This window comes from Oncorhynchus mykiss, chromosome 12, assembly GCF_013265735.2.
Source record: "Oncorhynchus mykiss isolate Arlee chromosome 12, USDA_OmykA_1.1, whole genome shotgun sequence".
Taxonomy (NCBI): domain Eukaryota; kingdom Metazoa; phylum Chordata; class Actinopteri; order Salmoniformes; family Salmonidae; genus Oncorhynchus; species Oncorhynchus mykiss.
In genome coordinates this window covers 97,377,881-97,399,717 of record NC_048576.1, presented here as the reverse complement: position 1 = coordinate 97,399,717, position 21,837 = coordinate 97,377,881, and the positions used below count along the sequence as shown (strand labels likewise).

Below are 21,837 nucleotides of genomic sequence, written 5' to 3'. Positions count from 1 at the left end.
CTGCTGGTCTAGGATCAGGTCCCCCTGTCTTTGTAATCTCTCTCATGATGATTATAAGGATTAGAACTGATCCTAGATCATAACACTGATTCAGAGACGCTTTGTGAATGGAGGAGGCTCAAAGTAGGGACATTTGTGGTATGTAACACAGCCCAGGCCAAGACTGATTACTTTCAGTTTCATTTCCTGAGATCTTCACGGTGAGTCCTGCCCCCAGTTATGACACCACACACACACACACACACACACACACACACACACACACAGCAAAGCTTGCAGATCATCCAATCAACTTCTCACACGGCCTCATACAGATCTACAGGGACACCGAGCAACAGAGAACAAGAGATTACATTTAATATAAACACCAGGTACAGAAAAAACATTTATGATGTGCTTTTTTGTGATCTAGTCTGTCCTTACAAGTTAGATCTAGTCTGTGTTGTATATTTTTGTAGGTTTGCTCTCTAGGAAGGAATATGCCCGAATCTAGCTCACAATTAACAACTTGATACTTTATTTGATCTGATCTGAGCTGATCTGATCTTAATCTAGGTCTGATCTAATCTGAGTTCATCTAGGTCTGCTCTAATCTGAGTTCATCTAGGTCTGCTCTATTCTGAGTTCATCTAGGTCTAATCTAATCTGAGTTCCTCTAGGTCTGCTCTAGTTTGAGTTAATCTAGGTCTGATCTAGTTTGAGTTCATCTAGGTCTGCTCTAATCTGAGTTCATCTAGGTCTGCTCTAATCTGAGATCATCTAGGTCTGATCTAATCTGAGATCATCTAGGTCTGATCTAGTTTGAGATCATCTAGGTCTGCTTCAATCTGGGTTCATCTAGGTCTGTTCTAGTTTTTAAATTAATCTAGGTCTGCTCTAGTTTGAGTTAATCTAGGTCTGATCTAATCTGAGTTCATCTAGGTCTGCTCTAATCTGAGTTCATCTAGATCTGATCTAATATGAGTTCATCTAGGTCTGATCTAGTTTGAGATCATCTAGGTCTGATCTAGTTTGAGATCATCTAGGTCTGCTCTCCAGTCTTGAGTTTATTGATTATGTTCAGACACAACAACAGTTATAATCTAACTAGCTAAGGACATGATTCAAAATCAATTATATCTATTTTTACACTGAGTGTACAAACCATTAGGAACACCTTCCTAATATAGAGTTGCAACCCATTTTGCCCTCAGAACAGCCACAATTCATCAGGGCACGGACTCAAGGTGTTGAAAGCGTTCCACAGGGATGCTGGCCCATGTTGACTCTACAAGGTGTTGAAAGCGTTCCACAGGGATGCTGGCCCATGTTGACTCTACAAGGTGTTGAAAGTGTTCCACAGGGATGCTGGCCCATGTTGACTCTACAAGGTGTCGAAAGCATTTCACAGGGATGCTGGCCCCATGTTGACTCTACAAGGTGTTGAAAGCATTCCACAGGGATGCTGGCCCATGTTGACTGCAGTGCTTCCACTGTTGTGTCCAGTTGGCTGGATGTCCTTTGGGTGGTGGACCATTCTTGATACCCACAGGAAACTGTTGAGTATGAAAAACCAGCAGCGTTGCAGTTCTTGAAACACTAAAACCGGTGCACCTGGCACCTACTACCGTAGGTAATACCATACCCCGTTCAAAGGCACTTCAATATGTTGTCTTGCCCATTCACCCTCTGAATGGCAACACAGACACAATGTCTCAAGGCTTAAAAATCCTTCTTTAACCAGGTCTCCTCCCCTTCATCTACACTGATTGAAGTGGATTTAACAAGTGACATCAATAAGGGATCATATCTTTCACCTGGTCAGTCTGTGTCATGGAAAGAGCAGGTGTTCCTAATGTTTTGTTCATTCAGTGAAAATGTATATTATTTTTTTATATTAAATGAATCCTGAATAATAAAGCATTACTATCAAAATGTATTATATTTTAATAAGTTTACTAGAAGCATGACAGATTGTGGTTGAATATATATCAGCTATTTTTTTCTGCATTAAAACATGGTACGGTAAGAGAGAGATTTTACCTTCTGTTTATGACGGTTCACTTATAACTTTAACAGGTATACTGTTTGGTAACTATTTAAACCTTGCATTCACTGTCATGTAGTTAAATATTTTATTTCCCTTTAAGTTTCATGTTCCTGGATCCTTCAGGAGATTATATTTCAAACTAACACTTGACTCATCCAGGCGTGGTCCCAAATGACACCCTATTCCCCATTGGGTCCTGTTCAAAAGAAGGGCACTATATAGGGAATAGGGTGGCATTTGGGACTCACCTAGAGTGTATTGTTTTATTTAACACATGAATCATCCAGGCTTTATCCCAAATGACACGTTCCACAGCAACAATACGATTTGATCTCGTCTGATTTTTAAAAGTGTGTAACTATTGAACAGGCCATACTAATAAAGGCATTTTAATTAATGATATGAAGAGTGCCTTGGTCCTCCTTTCTATTTGATGTTCTATTGTCACGTTCCACAGCAAGAAAACCAAAAATGCCACTGAAACAGAAACTAACAAAGAGTCACTGACCACAACCAGAATGAAACGGGTGGGGTTTTAGGAGGGGTTCTGAAAGACACTCATGGGGGTGTGACTAGCAACAACAACTGGAGCCTAAAAGACATCCACCATGAGACCCACTAAATTCAACAAGAAGAGGTAAACAAAAGAAACACACACACCAAACTTCAAGACAGGAAGTAAACCACAAAGTGGAGAAAAACAAAAACAGGGAAGATCAGATAAAGGAATGTTTGTCTAGAAATGAAAATAGGGAGAGACAACTAAAGGAGTTAACCCTCCATATCTCTCAAGACAACTAGAGGAGTTAACCCTCCACATCTACCAAGACAACTAAAGGAGGTAACCCTCCACATCTATCAAGACAACTAGAGGAGTTAACCCTCCACATATGTCAAGACAACTAGAGGAGTTAACCCTCCACATATGTCAAGACAACTAGAGGAGTTAACCCTCCACATCTCTCAAGACAACTAGAGGAGTTAACCCTCCACATCTATGAAGACAACTAGAGGAGTTAACCCTACACATCTCTCAAGACAACTAGAGGAGTTAACCCTCCACATATGTCAAGACAACTAGAGGAGTTAACCCTCCACATATGTCAAGACAACTAGAGGAGTTAACCCTCCACATCTCTCAAGACAACTAAAGGAGTTAACCCTCCACATCTATCAAGACAACTAGAGGAGTTAACCCTCCACATATGTCAAGACAACTAGAGGAGTTAACCCTCCATCTATCAAGACAACTAGAGGAGTTAACCCTCCACATATGTCAAGACAACTAGAGGAGTTAACCCTCCACATATGTCAAGACAACTAGAGGAGTTAACCCTCCACATCTATCAAGACAACTAAAGAAGTTAACCCTCCACATCTATCAAGACAACTAAAGAAGTTAACCCTCCACATCTATCAAGACAACTAGAGGAGTTAACCCTCCACATATGTCAAGACAACTAGAGAAGTTAACCCTCCACATCTATAAAGGCAACGAGATGAGTTAACCCTCCACATCTATTAAGGCAACATGATGAGTTAACCCTGCACATCTACCAAGACAACTAGAGGAGTTAACCCTCCACATCTATTAAGGCAACATGATGAGTTAACCCTGCACATCTACCAAGACAACTAGAGGAGTTAACCCTCCACATCTACCTAGACAACTGAAGGTGTTAACCCTCCACATCTATTAAGACAACTGGAGCACTGGGCCAGACACTCTTAAATATCACCTGGGCCAGCCACTCTTAAATATCACCTGGGCCTTCCACTCTTAAATATCACCTGAGCCAGCCACTCTTAAATATCACCTGGGCCAGACACTCCTAAATTTCACCTGGGCCAGCCGCTCTTAAAAATCACCTGGGCCAGCCACTCTTAAATATCACCTGAGCCAGCGCAGGTGAAACACCTTCCGACTAATGAGATGGACAAGCGAGCACAGGTGTAACACATATTGACTAATGAGGTGACACCAATCGGTGCGCCCTACGTGCAACCTAGGTTGCAACCTCTAAACATAAATGTAAAATCCAAAGCCTGGAACAGTATTGCCAGATTTGGGGAACAGCCACAGTAGTACATTCCTGTGCCATAAAGGTCCAGACCTCTTAGCAGAGGTAACTTAACTATATCATCATGAACTGTATTGTTTAATGCTGTCTGTTTCCTGTTTCTCTCTCTCCCTCGCTCTCTCTCTCTGTCTCTCTCTCTCTATCCCTATCTCTCTATCCCCCCCCCCCCCCCTCTCTCTCTCTCTCTCTCTCTCTCTCCCCCCCCCCCCCCCCCTCCCCCCAGGGGTACCATGGTTCGAACATTGAACAATATGGAGGAGCTGAGAGGTTCAGGTTTTGGTCGTCCCTGGCCGAGGCACGGACTCAAGCTCCTTTTCTGGTTTGCCAACGATTACATCGTCTTTGACAACGACAACCAGATGTTTGCAAATTACGACCCCGAAGAGGGACACTTTGGTTTCCATCACTTCCGCAACAGACTTGAGTGTGAAAACAACGTCTGCAAGAGGCTGCTTCCTGATGATGGCTACCCATTCTATGAGGTGGGCAACCTCCACCTCACAGCAGCTTATTCCATGCCTAATTATGTCAGGAAGTACAACACTGGTGACATAGATACCAGCAACATGGACCGCCTCATTATCAGTATGCGTCCAGACATGACAGTGGATAGGGTCTATGTGACCCAGCACGAGGACCTGAGGAGCTTCGACCCGGTCAACACCTATCGCATCAGCAGGGGGTTGCTCATGATCATATGCGGCCATCCATTCGCGGACATGTCATTTAGGAACTTCCTGGAACAGGCGGGCTATTCTACCTACGAGCCAATGAGATACATCGATCAGTGTTCTAGTACCGCCCAAATCGAATTCCCAAGCCCCGCCCCCAGGGAGTCTAGAGATACCAGAATGAATATAGAAGTTGGATCCAGAGCTCCACCCAGAGCTGCACCAGGCTTCTGGGAAAGCTGCTGTACCATGCTGTTATATATATTTTTTTATTTTTTTTTATTTTTATTTTTTATTCACCTTTATTTAACCAGGTAGGCTAGTTGAGAACTAGTTCTCATTTACAACTGCGACCTAGCCAAGATAGAGAAAAGCAGTGCAACACAAACAACAACACAGAGTTACACATATAAACAAATGTACAGTCAATAACAGTCAATAACATAATAGAAAAAGTCTATATACAGTGTGTGCAAATGGTGTAAGGAGGTAAAGCAATAAATAGGCCACAGTAGCAAAGTAATTACAAGTTAGCAAATTAACACTGGAGTGATAGATGAGCAGATGGTGATGTGCAAGAGAGCAAAAAGTAAATAAAAACAATATTGGGATGAGGTACAGTGCAAAGTTCAAGGGGGCCGAATACTTTCGCAAGGCACTGTAGATAGTTGGATGGGCTTCTTACAGATGAGTTGTGTACAGCTGCAGCGATCGGTTAGCTGCTCAGATAGATGATGCTTAAAGTTAGTAAGTTATATAAGTCTTCAACTTCAGCGATTTTTGCAATTCGTTCCAGTCACTGGCAGCAGAGAACTGGAAGGAAAGGCGGCCAAAGGGGGTGTTGGCTTTGGGGATGACCAGTGAGATATACCTGCTGGATCACGTGCTACGAGTGAGTGGGTGTTGTTATGGTGGCCAGTGAGCTGAGATAAGGCGGAGCTTTACCTAGCAAAGACTTATAGATGACCTGGAGCCAGTGGGTCTGGCGACGAATATGTAACGAAGGCCAGCCGACGACAGGATACAGGTCACAGTGGTGGGTGGTATATGGGGCTTTGGTGACAAAACGGATGACACTGTGATAGACTGCATCCAGTTTGCTGAGTAGAGTGTTGGAGGCTATTTTATAAATGACATCGCCGAAGTCGAGGATCGGTAGGATGGTCAGTTTTACGAGGTTATGTTTGGCAGCTGTAGATCAGTGTCCTTTAGTCCTGGTCCTGGGGATCCTGAAGGGGGGAACTTTTTAGTTAATTATATTTTTTAAATATTTTTGCTTATTTGAGTTTTTTACCCTTTGCAGTTCATTATGGTATGTTCATTTTCACTAATACATTTAGTCATTTATCAGACACTCTTATCCAGAGTGACTTCAGTGCATTAAACTAAAGGCAGGTAAACAACAACATCCTGTATCACAGTCATAGCAAGTCAACTGTTTCTGTTACCATTACTGAGAAGGTTGTTGATGTTTGGGCCTGCTACTGGTTAATGTACTTCTGTATTTTAAAATACAAAATACATGCATTTTAATTAAATACACTTGAAAATACAAGTATTTTGTTGTTTATTTTTCAAACATTGATCTCTGTTGACCCTTAGCGTTTCTCAGACTAGGTGAAGATGTTCCATGGGCCTCTACATTCTGAATTTGGTGTCATTTGGTCCAAGAAGATTTGTTAGCGACTGTTTTGCATATTTTATCATATTAGCGTATGTGCATGTACTGGTTAAGTGTGGAAATCTGTGAATGCATCAAAATTATTTTCTCAAACGCATTATGGACCATTGTGATTAGTCCTATTTAGGCACCATTGTGATGAGTCCTATTTAGGCACCATTGTGATGAGTTCTATTTAGGCACCATTGTGATGAGTCCTATTTAGGCACCATTGTGATGAGTCCTATTTAGGCACCATTGGCATGAGTCCTATTTAGGCACCATTGTGATGAGTCCTATTTAGGCACCATTGTGATGAGTCCTATTTAGGCACCATTGTGATGAGTCCTATTTAGGCACCATTGTGATGAGTCCTATTTAGGCACCATTGTGATGAGTCCTATTTAGACAACATTGTGATGAGTCCTATTTAGGCACCATTGTGATGAGTCCTATTTAGACAACATTGTGATGAGTCCTATTTAGGCACCATTGTGATGAGTCCTATTTAGGCACCATTGTGATGAGTCCTATTTAGGCACCATTGTGATGAGTCCTATTTAGGCACCATTGTGATGAGTCCTATTTAGGCACCATTGTGATGAGTCCTATTTAGGCACCATTGTGATGAGTCCTATTTAGGCACCATTGGCATGAGTCCTATTTAGGCACCATTGTGATGAGTCCTATTTAGGCACCATTGTGATGAGTCCTATTTAGGCACCATTGTGATGAGTCCTATTTAGGCACCATTGTGATGAGTCCTATTTAGGCACCATTGTGATGAGTTCTATTTAGGCACCATTGTGATGAGTCCTATTTAGGCACCATTGTGATGAGTCCTATTTAGGCACCATTGGCATGAGTCCTATTTAGGCACCATTGTGATGAGTCCTATTTAGGCACCATTGTGATGAGTCCTATTTAGGCACCATTGTGATGAGTCCTATTTAGGCACCATTGTGATGAGTCCTATTTAGGCACCATTGTGATGAGTCCTATTTAGGCACCATTGTGATGAGTCCTATTTAGGCACCATTGTGATGAGTCCTATTTAGGCACCATTGTGATGAGTCCTATTTAGGCACCATTGTCATGAGTCCTATTTAGGCACCATTGTGATGAGCTATTTAGGCACCATTGTGATGAGTCCTATTTAGGCACCATTGTCATGAGTCCTATTTAGGGACCATTGTGATGAGTCCTATTTAGGCACCATTGTCATGAGTCCTATTTAGGCACCATTGTGATGAGTCCTATTTAGGCACCATTGTGATGAGTCCATAGTGAATCTGACTTTTAGTCCCTGAGAAGTCTACGATGTGGAGTACAAGTCTCCTTCTACAATATGGAGTACAGGTCTCCTTCTACGATGTGGAGTACAGGTCTCCTTCTACGATGTGGAGTACAGGTCTCCTTCTACGATGTGGAGTACAGGTGTCCTTCTACGATGTGGAGTACAGGTCTCCTTCTACGATGTGGAGTACAGGTCTCCTACGATGTGGAGTACAGGTCTCCTTCTACGATGTGGAGTACAGGTCTCCTTCTACGATGTGGAGTACAGGTCTCCTTCTACGATGTGGAGTACAGGTTTCCTTCTACGTTGTGGAGTACAGGTCTCCTTCTACGATGTGGAGTACAGGTCTCCTACGATGTGGAGTACAGGTCTCCTTCTACGATGTGGAGTACAGGTCTCCTTCTACGATGTGGAGTACAGGTCTCCTTCTACAATATGGAGTACAGGTCTCCTTCTACGATGTGGAGTACAGGTCTCCTTCTACGATGTGGAGTACAGGTCTCCTTCTACGATGTGGAGTACAGGTGTCCTTCTACGATGTGGAGTACAGGTCTCCTTCTACGATGTGGAGTACAGGTCTCCTTCTACGATGTGGAGTACAGGTCTCCTTCTACGATGTGGAGTACAGGTGTCCTTCTACGATGTGGAGTACAAGTGTTCTTCTACGATGTGGAGTACAGGTCTCCTTCTACAATATGGAGTACAGGTCTCCTTCTACGATGTGGAGTACAGGTCTCCTTCTACGATGTGGAGTACAGGTCTCCTTCTACGATGTGGAGTACAGGTCTCCTTCTACGATGTGGAGTACAGGTGTCCTTCTACGATGTGGAGTACAGGTCTCCTTCTACGATGTGGAGTACAGGTCTCCTTCTACGATGTGGAGTACAGGTCTCCTTCTACGATGTGGAGTACAGGTCTCCTTCTACGATGTGGAGTACAGGTCTCCTTCTACGATGTGGAGTACAGGTCTCCTTCTACGATGTGGAGTACAGGTCTCCTTCTACGATGTGGAGTACAGGTCTCCTTCTACGATGTGGAGTACAGGTCTCCTTCTACGATGTGGAGTACAGGTCTCCTTCTACGATGTGGAGTACAGGTCTCCTTCTACGATGTGGAGTACAGGTCTCCTTCTACGATGTGGAGTACAGGTCTCCTTCTACGATGTGGAGTACAGGTCTCCTTCTACGATGTGGAGTACAGGTCTCCTTCTACGATGTGGAGTACAGGTCTCCTTCTACGATGTGGAGTACAGGTCTCCTTCTACGATGTGGAGTACAGGTATCCTTCTACGATGTGGAGTACAGGTCTCCTTCTACGATGTGGAGTACAGGTCTCCTTCTACGATGTGGAGTACAGGTCTCCTACGATGTGGAGTACAGGTGTCCTTCTACGATGTGGAGTACAGGTTTCCTTCTACGATGTGGAGTACAGGTCTCCTTCTACGATGTGGAGTACAGGTCTCCTTCTACAATGTGGAGTACAGGTCTCATATCAGTTCTTTCACTGGCTGCATCTTCACTGAGAAACCACACCTTCAACACCGGTAGCCATCTTTTAAATCCAAGCCCAGAGCCCTTGGGCATCTCTCCTGTCAGTCACCTGGCCTAGATTAGAGAGACGACAACTGAGAATGTACATGACTGTGTGTGGTTTAACGGCGCTGGTTGGTGCTCCTTGTGATCCTCTCACTCCACCTTGTGGCCACATATACAGAGCGCTAGTCAGGTTCAGTTAGCTTCATGTTCCATCTCAGGCCTCATCCATCAGAATATACAGAGCGCTGGTCAGGTTCAGTTAGCCTCACGTTCCATCTCAGGCCTCATCCATCAGAATATACAGAGCGCTAGTCAGGTTCAGTTAGCTTCACGTTCCATCTCAGGCCTCATCCGTCAGAATATACAGAGCGTTCCATCTCAGACCTCATCCGTCAGAATATACAGAGCGTTCCATCTCAGACCTCATCCGTCAGAATATACAGAGCGTTCCATCTCAGGCCTCATCCGTCAGAATATACAGAGCGCTAGTCAGGTTCAGTTAGCTTCACGTTCCATCTCAGGCCTCATCCGTCAGAATATACAGAGCGTTCCATCTCAGACCTCATCCGTCAGAATATACAGAGCTTTCCATCTCTGGCCTCATCCATCAGAATATACAGAGCGCTAGTCAGGTTCAGTTAGCTTCATGTTCCATCTCAGGCCTCATCCATCAGAATATACAGAGCGCTGGTCAGGTTCAGTTAGCCTCACGTTCCATCTCAGGCCTCATCCATCAGAATATACAGAGCGCTAGTCAGGTTCAGTTAGCTTCATGTTCCGTCTCAGGCCTCATCCATCAGAATATACAGAGCGCTAGTCAGGTTCAGTTAGCTTCATGTTCCATCTCAGACCTCATCCGTCAGAATATACAGAGCGCTGGTCATCAGGAAGATACAAAAGTCCAGAGAGGACATCATGTTAAGATCCCAACTTATTTATTTTGTGATCACGACATAAACATTTTTGTTGTTGTTGAGCTGACAAGATAAACTCTATAACTAGGAGTGGACATATTGATAATAGATTGACGTTGTGGCTGAGGCATAACACGTTGTTGTTGTAGACCCGGACAAACATACGTTATTTTTGCCACAATTTACCCCCTATGCACATTTTGCCATTTTTACAGCCTGGTACCTGATTTAGGTAGTTGACAAGTTTAATCGGGTGTGTTTGTCTGGGGACACAATAAAACTGTACTGTTATAATAATAACTGAGGGGTGTCTCCTTTCATATCTGGAAAAGGACAAAGTAGAAGTAGAGACACGTAAATTAATAATAATTGATTGGATTTATATAGCACTCTTCTACCACCTGAGGTACTTTACAGTGCTTTACATAGTAGTGGGAAACTCACCTCATCCACCATCAATGGGGCGGCAGGGTAGCCTAGTGGTTAGAGCATTGGACTAGTAACCGAAAGGTTGCAAGTTCAAATCCCCGAGCTGACAAGGTACAAAATCTGTCTTTCTGCCCCTGAACAGGCAGTTAACCCACTGTTCCTAGGCCGTCATTGAAAATAAGAATTTGTTCTTAACTGACTTGCCTAGTTAAATAAAGGTAAAATAATAAAAAAAATAAAAAATGAGCTGCATCCAGCTTCTTCACCAAGCTTCAGGGGAGTTGTCTTAAAAGTAACCCAGTAACAGGCTGTAAAAATGGCAAAATGTGCATAGGGGGTAAATTGTGGCAAAAATAATTATTTGTATTTTTTTCCCTGGTTTTCATATACTGTGTCTCTAGGACAGACACTTCAAAGGATTTATTTTCTGACTGTCTGTTTTGCCATGCATGTTAATGCTTTTCTATGGGCTTTAGGCCAAATTAGACCTAAAATGGCTTTGTTCTATTGGAATCTGTGCATGTTTGGATAAAAGCTCTGAGCTTTGTTCCAATAGAACAAAGCCATTTTAAACCCCTGTAGGTCTAATTTGGCCTAAAGCCCATTGAAAAGCATTGAATAACACGTTTATGGCAAAACAGACAGTCAGAAAACAAATCATTTGAAGTGTCTGTCCTAGAGACACAGTATATGAAAACCAGGGGAAAAAATAATAATTTAGACCCATGTTTGGTCACGTTATTTTTGCCACAATTTACCCCCTATTTTGCCATTTTAAAAGATATGACAATTTATTATGATTTTTTAAAATGTTCTATTTATTTTATTTGCAAATCTCTTATTCCCCAGCATGGGGACAATTCGGGAACCAAAACGAAAAATACAAAATAAACGGACATATTTTGTATGTCTTTTCTTTGCCTGCTGTTGCTCTGTCTTAGTTACGTTGTTGTACCAGAATCCCACGGGTTCTTATGTGTTTGTAAGGACTTCTAGTATTGAAATCAAAATGTATCTAATGAAGGTAGTTTACAATATATGTGTTGCTTAGAAAATGCCACCAGAGGGCGCCAGAGCTTTAACTGTTGTCCTAAGCGCCTATTTTCTACTGGGGTTGAGCACCAATGGCATCTAAATATTTTACTGAATATTATGTGGAAAATGGTAGTAATGTAAGTAATAGCAAATCATGATGTACATGTATTTCTCACAATAGTGCAGATGTCGGGGCTTGTAGATTATGACGCTACATACTTTGTTGTTTTACAGTCTCCACTGACCTACAATGGCCCCATCTGCTGTTTAACAGTCTCTATAATGGCCCCATCTGCTGTTTAACAGTCTATATAATGGCCCCGTCTGCTGTTTAACAGTCTCCACTGACCTACAATGGCCCCATCTGCTGTTTAACAGTCTCTATAATGGCCCCATCTGCTGTTTAACAGTCTCTATAATGGCCCCATCTGCTGTTTCACAGTCTATATAATGGCCCCATCTGCTGTTTTACAGTCTCCACTGACCTACAATGGCCCCATCTGTTTAACAGTCACCACTGACCTACAATGGCCCCATCTGTTGTTTAACAGTCTCCACTGACCTACAATGGCCCCATCTGCTGTTTAACAGTCTCCACTGACCTACAATGACCCCATCTGCTGTTTAACAGTCTATATAATGGCCCCATCTGCTGTTTAACAGTCTCTATAATGGCCCCATCTGCTGTTTAACAGTCTATATAATGGCCCCATCTGCTGTTTTACAGTCTCCACTGACCTACAATGGCCCCATCTGCTGTTTTACAGTCTCCACTGACCTACAATGGCCCCATCTGCTGTTTAACAGTCTATATAATGGCCCCATCTGTTTAACAGTCTCCACTGACCTACAATGGCCCCATCTGCTGTTTTACAGTCTCCACTGACCTACAATGGCCCCATCTGCTGTTTAACAGTCTATATAATGGCCCCATCTGCTGTTTTACAGTCTCCACTGACCTACAATGGCCCCATCTGCTGTTTTACAGTCTCCACTGACCTACAATGGCCCCATCTGCTGTTTAACAGTCTATATAATGGCCCCATCTGTTTAACAGTCTCCACTGACCTACAATGGCCCCATCTGTTTAACAGTCACCACTGACCTACAATGACCCCATCTGCTGTTTAACAGTCTCTATAATGGCCCCATCTGCTGTTTAACAGTCTCTATAATGGCCCCATCTGCTGTTTAACAGTCTCTATAATGGCCCCATCTGCTGTTTAACAGTCTCTATAATGACCCCATCTGTTGTTTTACAGTCTCCACTGACCTATAATGGCCCCATCTGCTGTTTAACAGTCTCCACTGACCTACAATGACCCCATCTGCTGTTTAACAGTCTATATAATGACCCCATCTGTTTAACAGTCTCCACTAACCTATAATGGCCCCATCTGCTGGTTAACAGTCTCCACTGACCTACAATGGCCCCATCTGCTGTTTAACAGTCTCTATAATGTCCCCATCTGCTGTTTAACAGTCTCTATAATGGCCCTATCTGCTGTTTAACAGTCTCTATAATGGCCCCATCTGCTGTTTAACAGTCTCTATAATGGCCCCATCGGCTGTTTAACAGTCTCCACTGACCTACAATGGCCCCATCTGCTGTTTAACAGTCTATATAATGTCCCCATCTGTTTAACAGTCTCCACTAACCTATAATGGCCCCATCTGCTGTTTAACAGTCTATAATGGCCCCATCTGCTGTTTAACAGTCTCTATAAAGGCCCCATCTGCTGTTTAACAGTCTCTATAATGGCCCCATCTGCTGTTTTACAGTCTCTATAATGGCCCCATCTGCTGTTTAACAGTCTCCACTGACCTACAATGACTCCATCTGTTTTACAGTCTCCACTGACCTACAATGGCCATATCTGTGAAAGAGCGACTCCTGGCCGTTCTGGAGGATCTCGGCTCTGACGAGCTGAAGAGATTTAAGTGGCATCTAACTACAGGAATCCAGCTGGATGGCTTCCCTCGCATTCCAAAGGGCCAGCTGGAGACATCTGACGGACTGGACATAGTGGATCAGATGGTGCAGAAATACAGGGGGAATGTGGCTGTGCAGATCACACTGATAATCCTGAAGAAGATTAGCCGCAACGATCTCACTGAGAAGCTAAACAGAGACTGTCCAATAGGTAATTCAGAATTCTTGTGTCTATAAGGTTTTGAGCAAATATAAATACACTGCTCAAAAAAATAAAGGGAACACTAAAACAACATCCTAGATCTGAATGAATGAAATATTCTTATTAAATACTTTTTTCTTTACATAGTTGAATGTGCTGACAACAAAATCACACAAAAAAATTATCAATGGAAATCAAATTTATCAACCCATGGAGGTCTGGATTTGGAGTCACACTCAAAATTAAAGTGGAAAACCACACTACAGGCTGATCCAACTTTGATGTAATGTCCTTAAAACAAGCTCAGTAGTGTGTGTGGCCTCCATGTGCCTGTATGACCTCCCCTCCCTACAACGCCTGGGCATGCTCCTGATGAGGTGGCGGATGGTCTCCTGAGGGATCTCCTCCCAGACCTGGACTAAAGCATCCGCCAACTCCTGGACAGTCTGTGGTGCAATGTGGCGTTGGTGGATGGAGCGAGACATGATGTCCCAGATGTGCTCAATTGGATTCAAGTCTGGGGAACGGGCGGGCCAGTCCATAGCATCAATGCCTTCCTCTTGCAGGAACTGCTGACACACTCCAGCCACATGAGGTCTAGCATTGTCTTGCATTAGGAGGAACCCAGGGCCAACCGCACCAGCATATGGTCTCACAAGGGGTCTGAGGATCTCATCTCGGTACCTAATGGCAGTCAAGCTACCTCTGGCGAGCACATGGAGTGCGGCCCCCCAAAGACATGCCACCCCACACCATGACTGACCCACCGCCAAACCGGAGGATGTTGCAGGCAGCAGAACGTTCTCCACGGCGTCTCCAGACTCTGTCACGTCTGTCACATGTCCTCAGTGTGAACCTTCTTTCATCTGTGAAGAGCACAGGGCGCCAGTGGCGAATTTGCCAATCTTGGTGTTCTCTGGCAAATGCCAAACGTCCTGCACGGTGTTGGGCTGTAAGCACAACCCCCACCCTGTGGACGTCGGGCCCTCATACCACCCTCATGGAGTCTGTTTCTGACCGTTTGAGCAGACACATGCACATTTGTGGCCTGCTGGAGGTCCTTTTGCAGGGCTCTGGCAGTGCTCCTCCTGCTTCTATTTGCACAAAGGCGGAGGTAGCGGTCCTGCTGCTGGGTTGTTGCCCTCCTACGGCCTCCTCCACGTCTCCTGATGTACTGGCCTGTCTCCTGGTAGCGCCTCCATGCTCTGGACACTACACTGACAGACACAGCAAACCTTCTTGCCACAGCTCGCATTGATGTGCCATCCTGGATGAGCTGCACTACCTGAGCCATTTGTGTGGGTTGTAGAATCCGTCTCATGCTACCACTAGAGTGAAAGCACCGTCAGCATTCAAAAGTGACCAAAACATCAGCCAGGAAGCATAGGAACTGAGAAGTGGTCTGTGGTCCCCACCTGCAGAACCACTCCTTTATTGGGGGTGTCTTGCTAATTGCCTATAATTTCCACCAGTTGTCTATTCCATTTGCACAACAGCATGTGAAATGTATTGTCAATCAGTGTTGCTTCCTAAGTGGACAGTTTGATTTCACAGAAGTGTGATTGACTTGGAGTTACATTGTGTTGTTTAATTGTTCCCTTTATTTTTTTAGCAGTGTATATTCTACTGTATTGTTGAAATTGAAATTCTATATATTTTCTTAAATAAGTTATACAGTATTTGTATGTTTGTTATTGGTTAACTTGTAAAATGATAATTTTTCTTTGAAATGTGCATTCATTTCATGTGCTTAGATTTTTTTTTCTCCAATAACCAGATATATTGTAAAATAAAAAAATGTGTATATTTGTTTATTGTGTACTGTTGAGCGTCTAGAGAACAACGCATGCTTGCTAACGATTCTATAACCATTGTCCATCGTCAGGTCCTTCAGATGAAGATGGTGAGAAGTTCCAACATGAATATAAACTGGAAGTAAAAAATAAGTTTCAGCATGTTTTCAACGGGGTACCAAAGCAGGGCCATAAACGACTTCTCAATGAGATCTACACAGAGCTCTACATCACAGAGGGTGGAAGTGGAGAGGTCAATCAGGAACATGAGGTGAGACAGAACGAGATCACGTCCAAGAATCCAGCAAGACCAGAGGCTAAAATCCTCTGCAATGACATCTTCAAACAATCCTCTGGACAAGACAAACCTATCAGAACTGTGCTGACAAAAGGAGTCGCTGGCATTGGAAAAACAGTTTGTGTGCAGAAGTTCATTCTGGATTGGGCTGAAGGGAAAGCCAATCAGGATGTCCAATTCGTAATTTCACTCCCTTTTCGGGAGCTGAATTTGGTGAGGGGGGAAAAGTACAGTTTTGTAGAACTTCTACATACATGTGTCTTAGAGACTGGAGTGATTGAGAGAGACTTTTTGAATCACATTTTAACAAAATTGCAAAAACCAGGAAACCACAATGAGAGCAAGTACAAAGTTATATTTGTCCTTGATGGTCTGGATGAGTGCCGACTGACCCTCGACTACGAGACCGGTAAGAGCTGGTGCGATGTCACAGAGCCAACCTCAGTGGACGTGCTGCTGACAAACCTCATCAAGGGAAATCTGCTTCCCTCTGCTCTCCTCTGGATAACCTCCAGACCTGCAGCAACCAATCACATCCCTCCTGAGTGTGTTGACCAGGTGACAGAGGTACGAGGGTTCGATGACCCACAGAAGGAGGAGTACTTCAGGAAGACATTCAGTGATGAGGACCTGGCCAACAGAATCATCTCACACATAAAGACATCAAGGAGCCTCCACATCATGTGCCACATTCCAGTCTTCTGTTGGATCTTAGCTGCAGTTCTGGAGCATGTGTTGAGTTCAGATAAGAATGAAGAGATGCCCAAGACTCTGACTCAATTATTTATTGGGTTACTGATATTTCAGACCAAACAGATGAATGATAAATATCACAAGAAAGGTGAGCGAGATCCACGCAGGGATAAAGAGAGCTTCATGGCACTGGGGAAACTTGCTTTTAACCAGCTGGAAAATGGCAACCTCATTTTCTATGAGGCAGACCTGAAAAAGTATGGCATTGATGTCACTGAAGCCTCAGTGAACTCAGGAGTGTGCACGCAGCTCTTTAGACAGGACTATGGGCCGTTCCAGGACAAGGTGTACTGCTTTGTGCATCTGAGCGGTCAGGAGTTTCTTGCTGCGTTATACGTTTTCCTCTCCTTCAACAACAGCAATGTCAACCCGATGACCGAAGACCAATCCTTCATCAGAAAATGTCTCGTGAAGTTGAATCCTGCCATCACTTTCCACACGATTGCAGTGGATAAAGCCTTACAGAGTGAGAATGGACACCTGGACCTGTTCCTCCGCTTCCTTCTGGGCCTCTCACTGGAGTCCAATCAGACTCACTTACACGGCCTACTGACACAGACAAGAAGCACCAGAAGCAGCTCACGGGGCCATGAGGAAACAGTCAAGTACATCAAGAAGAAGATCAGGAACACTCCATCTTCAGAGAGGTGCATCAATCTGTTCCACTGCCTGAATGAACTGAATGACCATTCTCTAGTGGAGGAGATCCAAAGATACCTGCATTCAGGAAATCTGTCCAAAACCAACCTGTCACCTGCACAGTGGTCAGCTCTGGTCTTTGTGTTGCTGACTTCAGAAGAGGAGCTGGATGTGTTTGACCTGAAGAAATACTCCAGATCAGAGGAAGGTCTTCTGAGGCTGCTGCCAGTGGTCAAAGCCTCCAGAACTGTTCTGTAAATACACGTTAAAAAAGTATATATACAGTACGGGTCAATAGTTTGGACACACCTACTCATTAAAGGGTTTTTCTTTATTTTTAAAAACATTTTTTTCTACATTGTAGAATAATAGTAAAGACATAAAAACTATGAAATAACACACATGGAATCATGTAGTAACCAAAAAAGTGTTAAACAAATCAAAATATATTTTATATTTTTCAAAGTAGCCACCCTTTGCCTTGATGACAGCTTTGCACACTCTTGGCATTCTCTCAACCAGCTTCATAAGGAATGCTTTTCCAACTGTCTTGAAGGAGTTCCCACATGTGCTGAGCACTTTTTGGCTGCTTTCCTTCACTTTGCGGTCCATCTCATCCCAAACCACCTCAATTGGATTGAGGTCGGGTGATTGTGGAGGCCAGGTCATCTGATGGGCAACTTCATCACTCTCCTTGGTCAAATAGGCCTTACACAGCCTAGAGGTGTGTTTTGGTTCATTGTCCTGTTGAGAAACAAATGATAGTCCCGCTATGTGCAAACCAGATGGGATGCCGTTTCGCTGCAGAAGGCTGTGGTAGCCATGCTGGTTAAGTGTGCCTTGAATCCTAAATAAATCACAGACAGCGTCACCAGCAAAATACCATCACACCTCCTACTCCATGCTTCACAGTCGGAACCACACATGCGGAGATCATCCGTTCACCTACTCTGCGTCTCACAAAGGCACGTCAGTTGGAAAAAAATCTCAAAATTGAACTCATCAGACCAAAAGACAGATTTCCACATGTGTCATTTCATAGTTTTGATGTCTTCACTAATATTCTACAACGTAGAACATTTTAAAAATAAAGAGAAACCCTTGAATGCGTAGGTGTGTCAGTTAGAATATACACTAGCATATTACTTATTAATGATTGATTCTCAAATATTCTGCTACATGTACTGTACACAGTACACACAGTTGTCTAAATTAATTTCCATTGTGCTTTACTTTTCAAAGGCTTAATGGGTGTAACCTCACTGAGAAATGCTGTGAAGCCTTGGCCTCAGCTTTCAACTCAACCTCCTCAAACCTGAGAGAGCTGGACCTGAGTGACAACAACCTGCAGGATTCAGGAGTGAAGCTGCTCTCTGCTGGACTGGAGAATCCCCACTGTAAACTGGAGACACTGAGGTCAGTAGTCTGTATTAGTTCACTAAAGGGGATAGTTCTATAGGTATTTACAGAGAACAATTAGTAGGCTGTCATTGTAAATACGAATTTGTTCTTAACTGACTTGCCTAGTTAAATAAATAATATCAGAGTAATCAGCTGAATTTTAAATGTCATAGTTACCGAACTGCAGATTCATGTTTGGAAGAGGAAGACTCACACAATCTATTGATATTATTTATTTTCAAGATGCTTTACTTCCTGAAGTCAAATGTTTTTAGTTATATAATTATGTGATTGTAATATTATTTTAATCGGGTCATTTTTTTAATGCAAATGTCTGTTGAGTTTGAGGAAGACACACACCTGCCATTTCCCCTTTTCACCACTAGAGGGTGTAAATATGTCCCCTTTTCACCACTAGAGGGTGTAAATAGGTTCCCTTTTCACCACTAGAGGGTGTAAATAGGTTCCCTTTTCACCACTAGAGGGTGTAAATATGTTCCCTTTTCACCACTAGAGGGTGTAAATGTGTCCCCTTTTCACCACTAGAGGGTGTAAATGTGTCCCCTTTTCACCACTAGAGGGTGTAAATGTGTCCCCTTTTCACCACTAGAGGGTGTAAATGTGTCCCCTTTTCACCACTAGAGGGTGTAAATGTGTGATAAACTCTGCAGGTTGTCACGCTGTCTGATCACAAAGAAAGGCTGTGCTTCTCTGGCCTCAGCTCTGAGGTCCAACCCCTCCTACCTGAGAGAGCTGGACCTGAGCTACAATATCCCAGGAGACTCAGGAGTGAAGCAGCTCTCTGCTGGACTAGAGGATCCACACTGGAGACTGGAGAAACTCAAGTATGTAGAGAGTGTTTGTGAAGTTTGTGTCAATTGGACAATTTTGGTTCAGGTTTCCTGGGTTAGTTATAACTATTTAATCAGGGGCACCACATCCACCCCCCCGCCCCCCAGTTTTATACAAAACGAGGCAACAGTGTGCTTTAGGACCATGTGGATGCCTCCATGTGGTCAGGTCGGCTGTTTGGAGTGTTTATACAACTGGAAAAAAATATATATGTGTCCCCCCCACTTCTAAAACCACAGCCCCTGTATTTAATATCCTATAAACAATATTTGTGTGTGGTTGTGTGAGTGTGTGAGTGTGTGAGTGTGTGGTTGTGTGGTTGTGTGGTTGTGGTTGTGTGTGTGTGTGTGTGTGTGTGTGTGTTTTTACTGAGTCACTGTTCTGCTTCCTGTGCAGTGTTGACCACCGTGGAGAGTACTGGCTGCTGAAAAAATGTAAGTGTTGACTGCTGTGAAGAAAATGTGAAATGTGTTCCTGGTGATGAGACAGGAAATGGCATAACCTCAGAGTCAAATTACTCAACTGTTTGACCTACGTGGTCAGATGAAATATGAGCCGCCATCTTTAAGGTAGTAGAATCAGACCCACTGGGCACAGACATCAGTTCAACGTCTAGTTTTGATTGACGTTCGGTTAAGTTATCGACTAACCTGAATTCCACGTGAAATCAACGAAGATTTGTCACCCTGTCAGTGGATTTAGGTTAAAAGTTCCCAAATCCAGTCAGTTTTCAACGTTGATTCAACGTCCTCACATGTACTTTTTTGTTGTTGAAATGACATGGAAACAATGTTGATTCAACCAGTTTTTGCCCAGAGGGATATACTGTACAGGCTTGCATACAAATGGCCATATAAAATACAGACAAATGTAGATGAAAAAGACGATAAATGAAATACTAAAAAACACATTATTTACAAGTACTCTCTCTCTCTTATTTTTAACTACTTTTTATTGTGTCAGTACAGTACACAGTCGATATACTCAACAATTAATCATCATTTCATTATTTCATTCCATCCAGCGCCGTCTGTTAGTTAGACGTTTTAATCAATGAGTCAATGCTCCTCATAAAAGGCCTTGATGATTAACATTCTGATGATGATGATTTCTAATATTGATCTTCCCCTATCAGATGCCTGTGATGTCACACTGGACCCGAACACAGCATGCAGACACCTCTCTCTGTCAGAGGGGAACAGGAAGGTGACACGGGGGAAAGAGGAGCAGCCGTATCCTGATCGCCCAGGGAGATTTGAGTTCTGGCCACAGGTGCTGTGTAGAGAGGGTCTGACTGGGCGCTGTTACTGGGAGGCAGAGATGAGTGGGGGAGGGGATGACATAGGAATGACGTACAGAGGAATCGGCAGGACAGGAAACGCCGATGACAGTAAGCTTGGATGCAATGACAAGTCCTGGAGTCTGAGCTGCTCTGATTACGGTTACACTGCCAGGCACAATAAGGAGAGAACTGACTTACCTGCCTCCTCCTCGTCCAACAGAGTAGGAGTGTATCTGGACTGGCCGGCCGGCACTCTGTCCTTCTACACTCTGTCCTCCTCTGACACACTCACTCACCTACACACATTCCGCTCCACATTCACTGAGCCTCTCTATCCAGGGTTTTGGGTTGAAATAAACTCCTCATTGTCCCTATGTGAGGTCAAAAACCTTTAGGTGGTAAACGATGGATCTTGTTGTTATTGATCGTTGTTTGTAAATAATGTTTATTTAGTCAAATGGTTGACATTGCAATCCTGATTCTGTTTGAAGTCAATAACACTGAATGGACCTTTCCCGGTACACATTCGGCCAGATAAAGACAAATAAAACTGGTTGTTTTAAAAAACTGTTAAATGTTGTTGTTTTTTCACATAAAAGAAGAATGACAGTTGAAGTCTGGAACGGTGAAACGGCCATGTTTGTTAACGACATTACAGCAACAAAGAGGTCACTTTAAACAACAACAAAACAGTTTATTCCCTCAGACATAATTTCACAACAGCAGAGTCTGGACTACCGTTATGTTTCCCCCATGATGCTGGTGTGATATAACAGAGTCTGGACTACCGTTATGTTCCCCCATGATGCTGGTGTGATATAACAGAGTCTGGACTACCGTTATGTTCCCCCATGATGCTGGTGTGATATAACAGAGTCTGGACTACCGTTATGTTCCCCCATGATGCTGGTGTGATATAACAGAGTCTGGACTACCGTTATGTTCCCCCATGATGCTGGTGTGATATAACAGAGTCTGGACTACCGTTATGTTTCCCCCATGATGCTGGTGTGATATAACAGAGTCTGGACTA

At 43.5% G+C, this 21,837-nt stretch overlaps 2 protein-coding genes across 2 annotated transcripts; both read left to right on the top strand.

Moving 5' to 3' along the window:
• Window positions 1–258: 258 nt before the first annotated feature.
• LOC110539046 lies at window positions 259–5,090 on the top strand (the record flags this gene model as incomplete). Its single annotated transcript, XM_036939404.1, has 2 exons — window positions 259–371; window positions 4,334–5,090. A coding segment is annotated over exon 2 (750 nt), but the record flags the coding sequence as incomplete, so codon positions are not given.
• An 8,428-nt stretch (window positions 5,091–13,518) lies between these two features.
• On the top strand, window positions 13,519–21,379 carry LOC110538791 (NACHT, LRR and PYD domains-containing protein 3-like). The gene is made up of 6 exons (XM_021625768.2): window positions 13,519–13,795; window positions 15,672–17,523; window positions 18,512–18,685; window positions 19,342–19,515; window positions 19,919–19,956; window positions 20,658–21,379. The coding sequence occupies exons 1-6, from the start codon at window positions 13,519–13,521 to the stop codon at window positions 21,197–21,199; spliced, it is 3,057 nt and encodes a 1,018-aa protein (XP_021481443.2). The 3' UTR covers window positions 21,200–21,379.
• The last annotated feature ends 458 nt before the right edge of the window (window positions 21,380–21,837 follow it).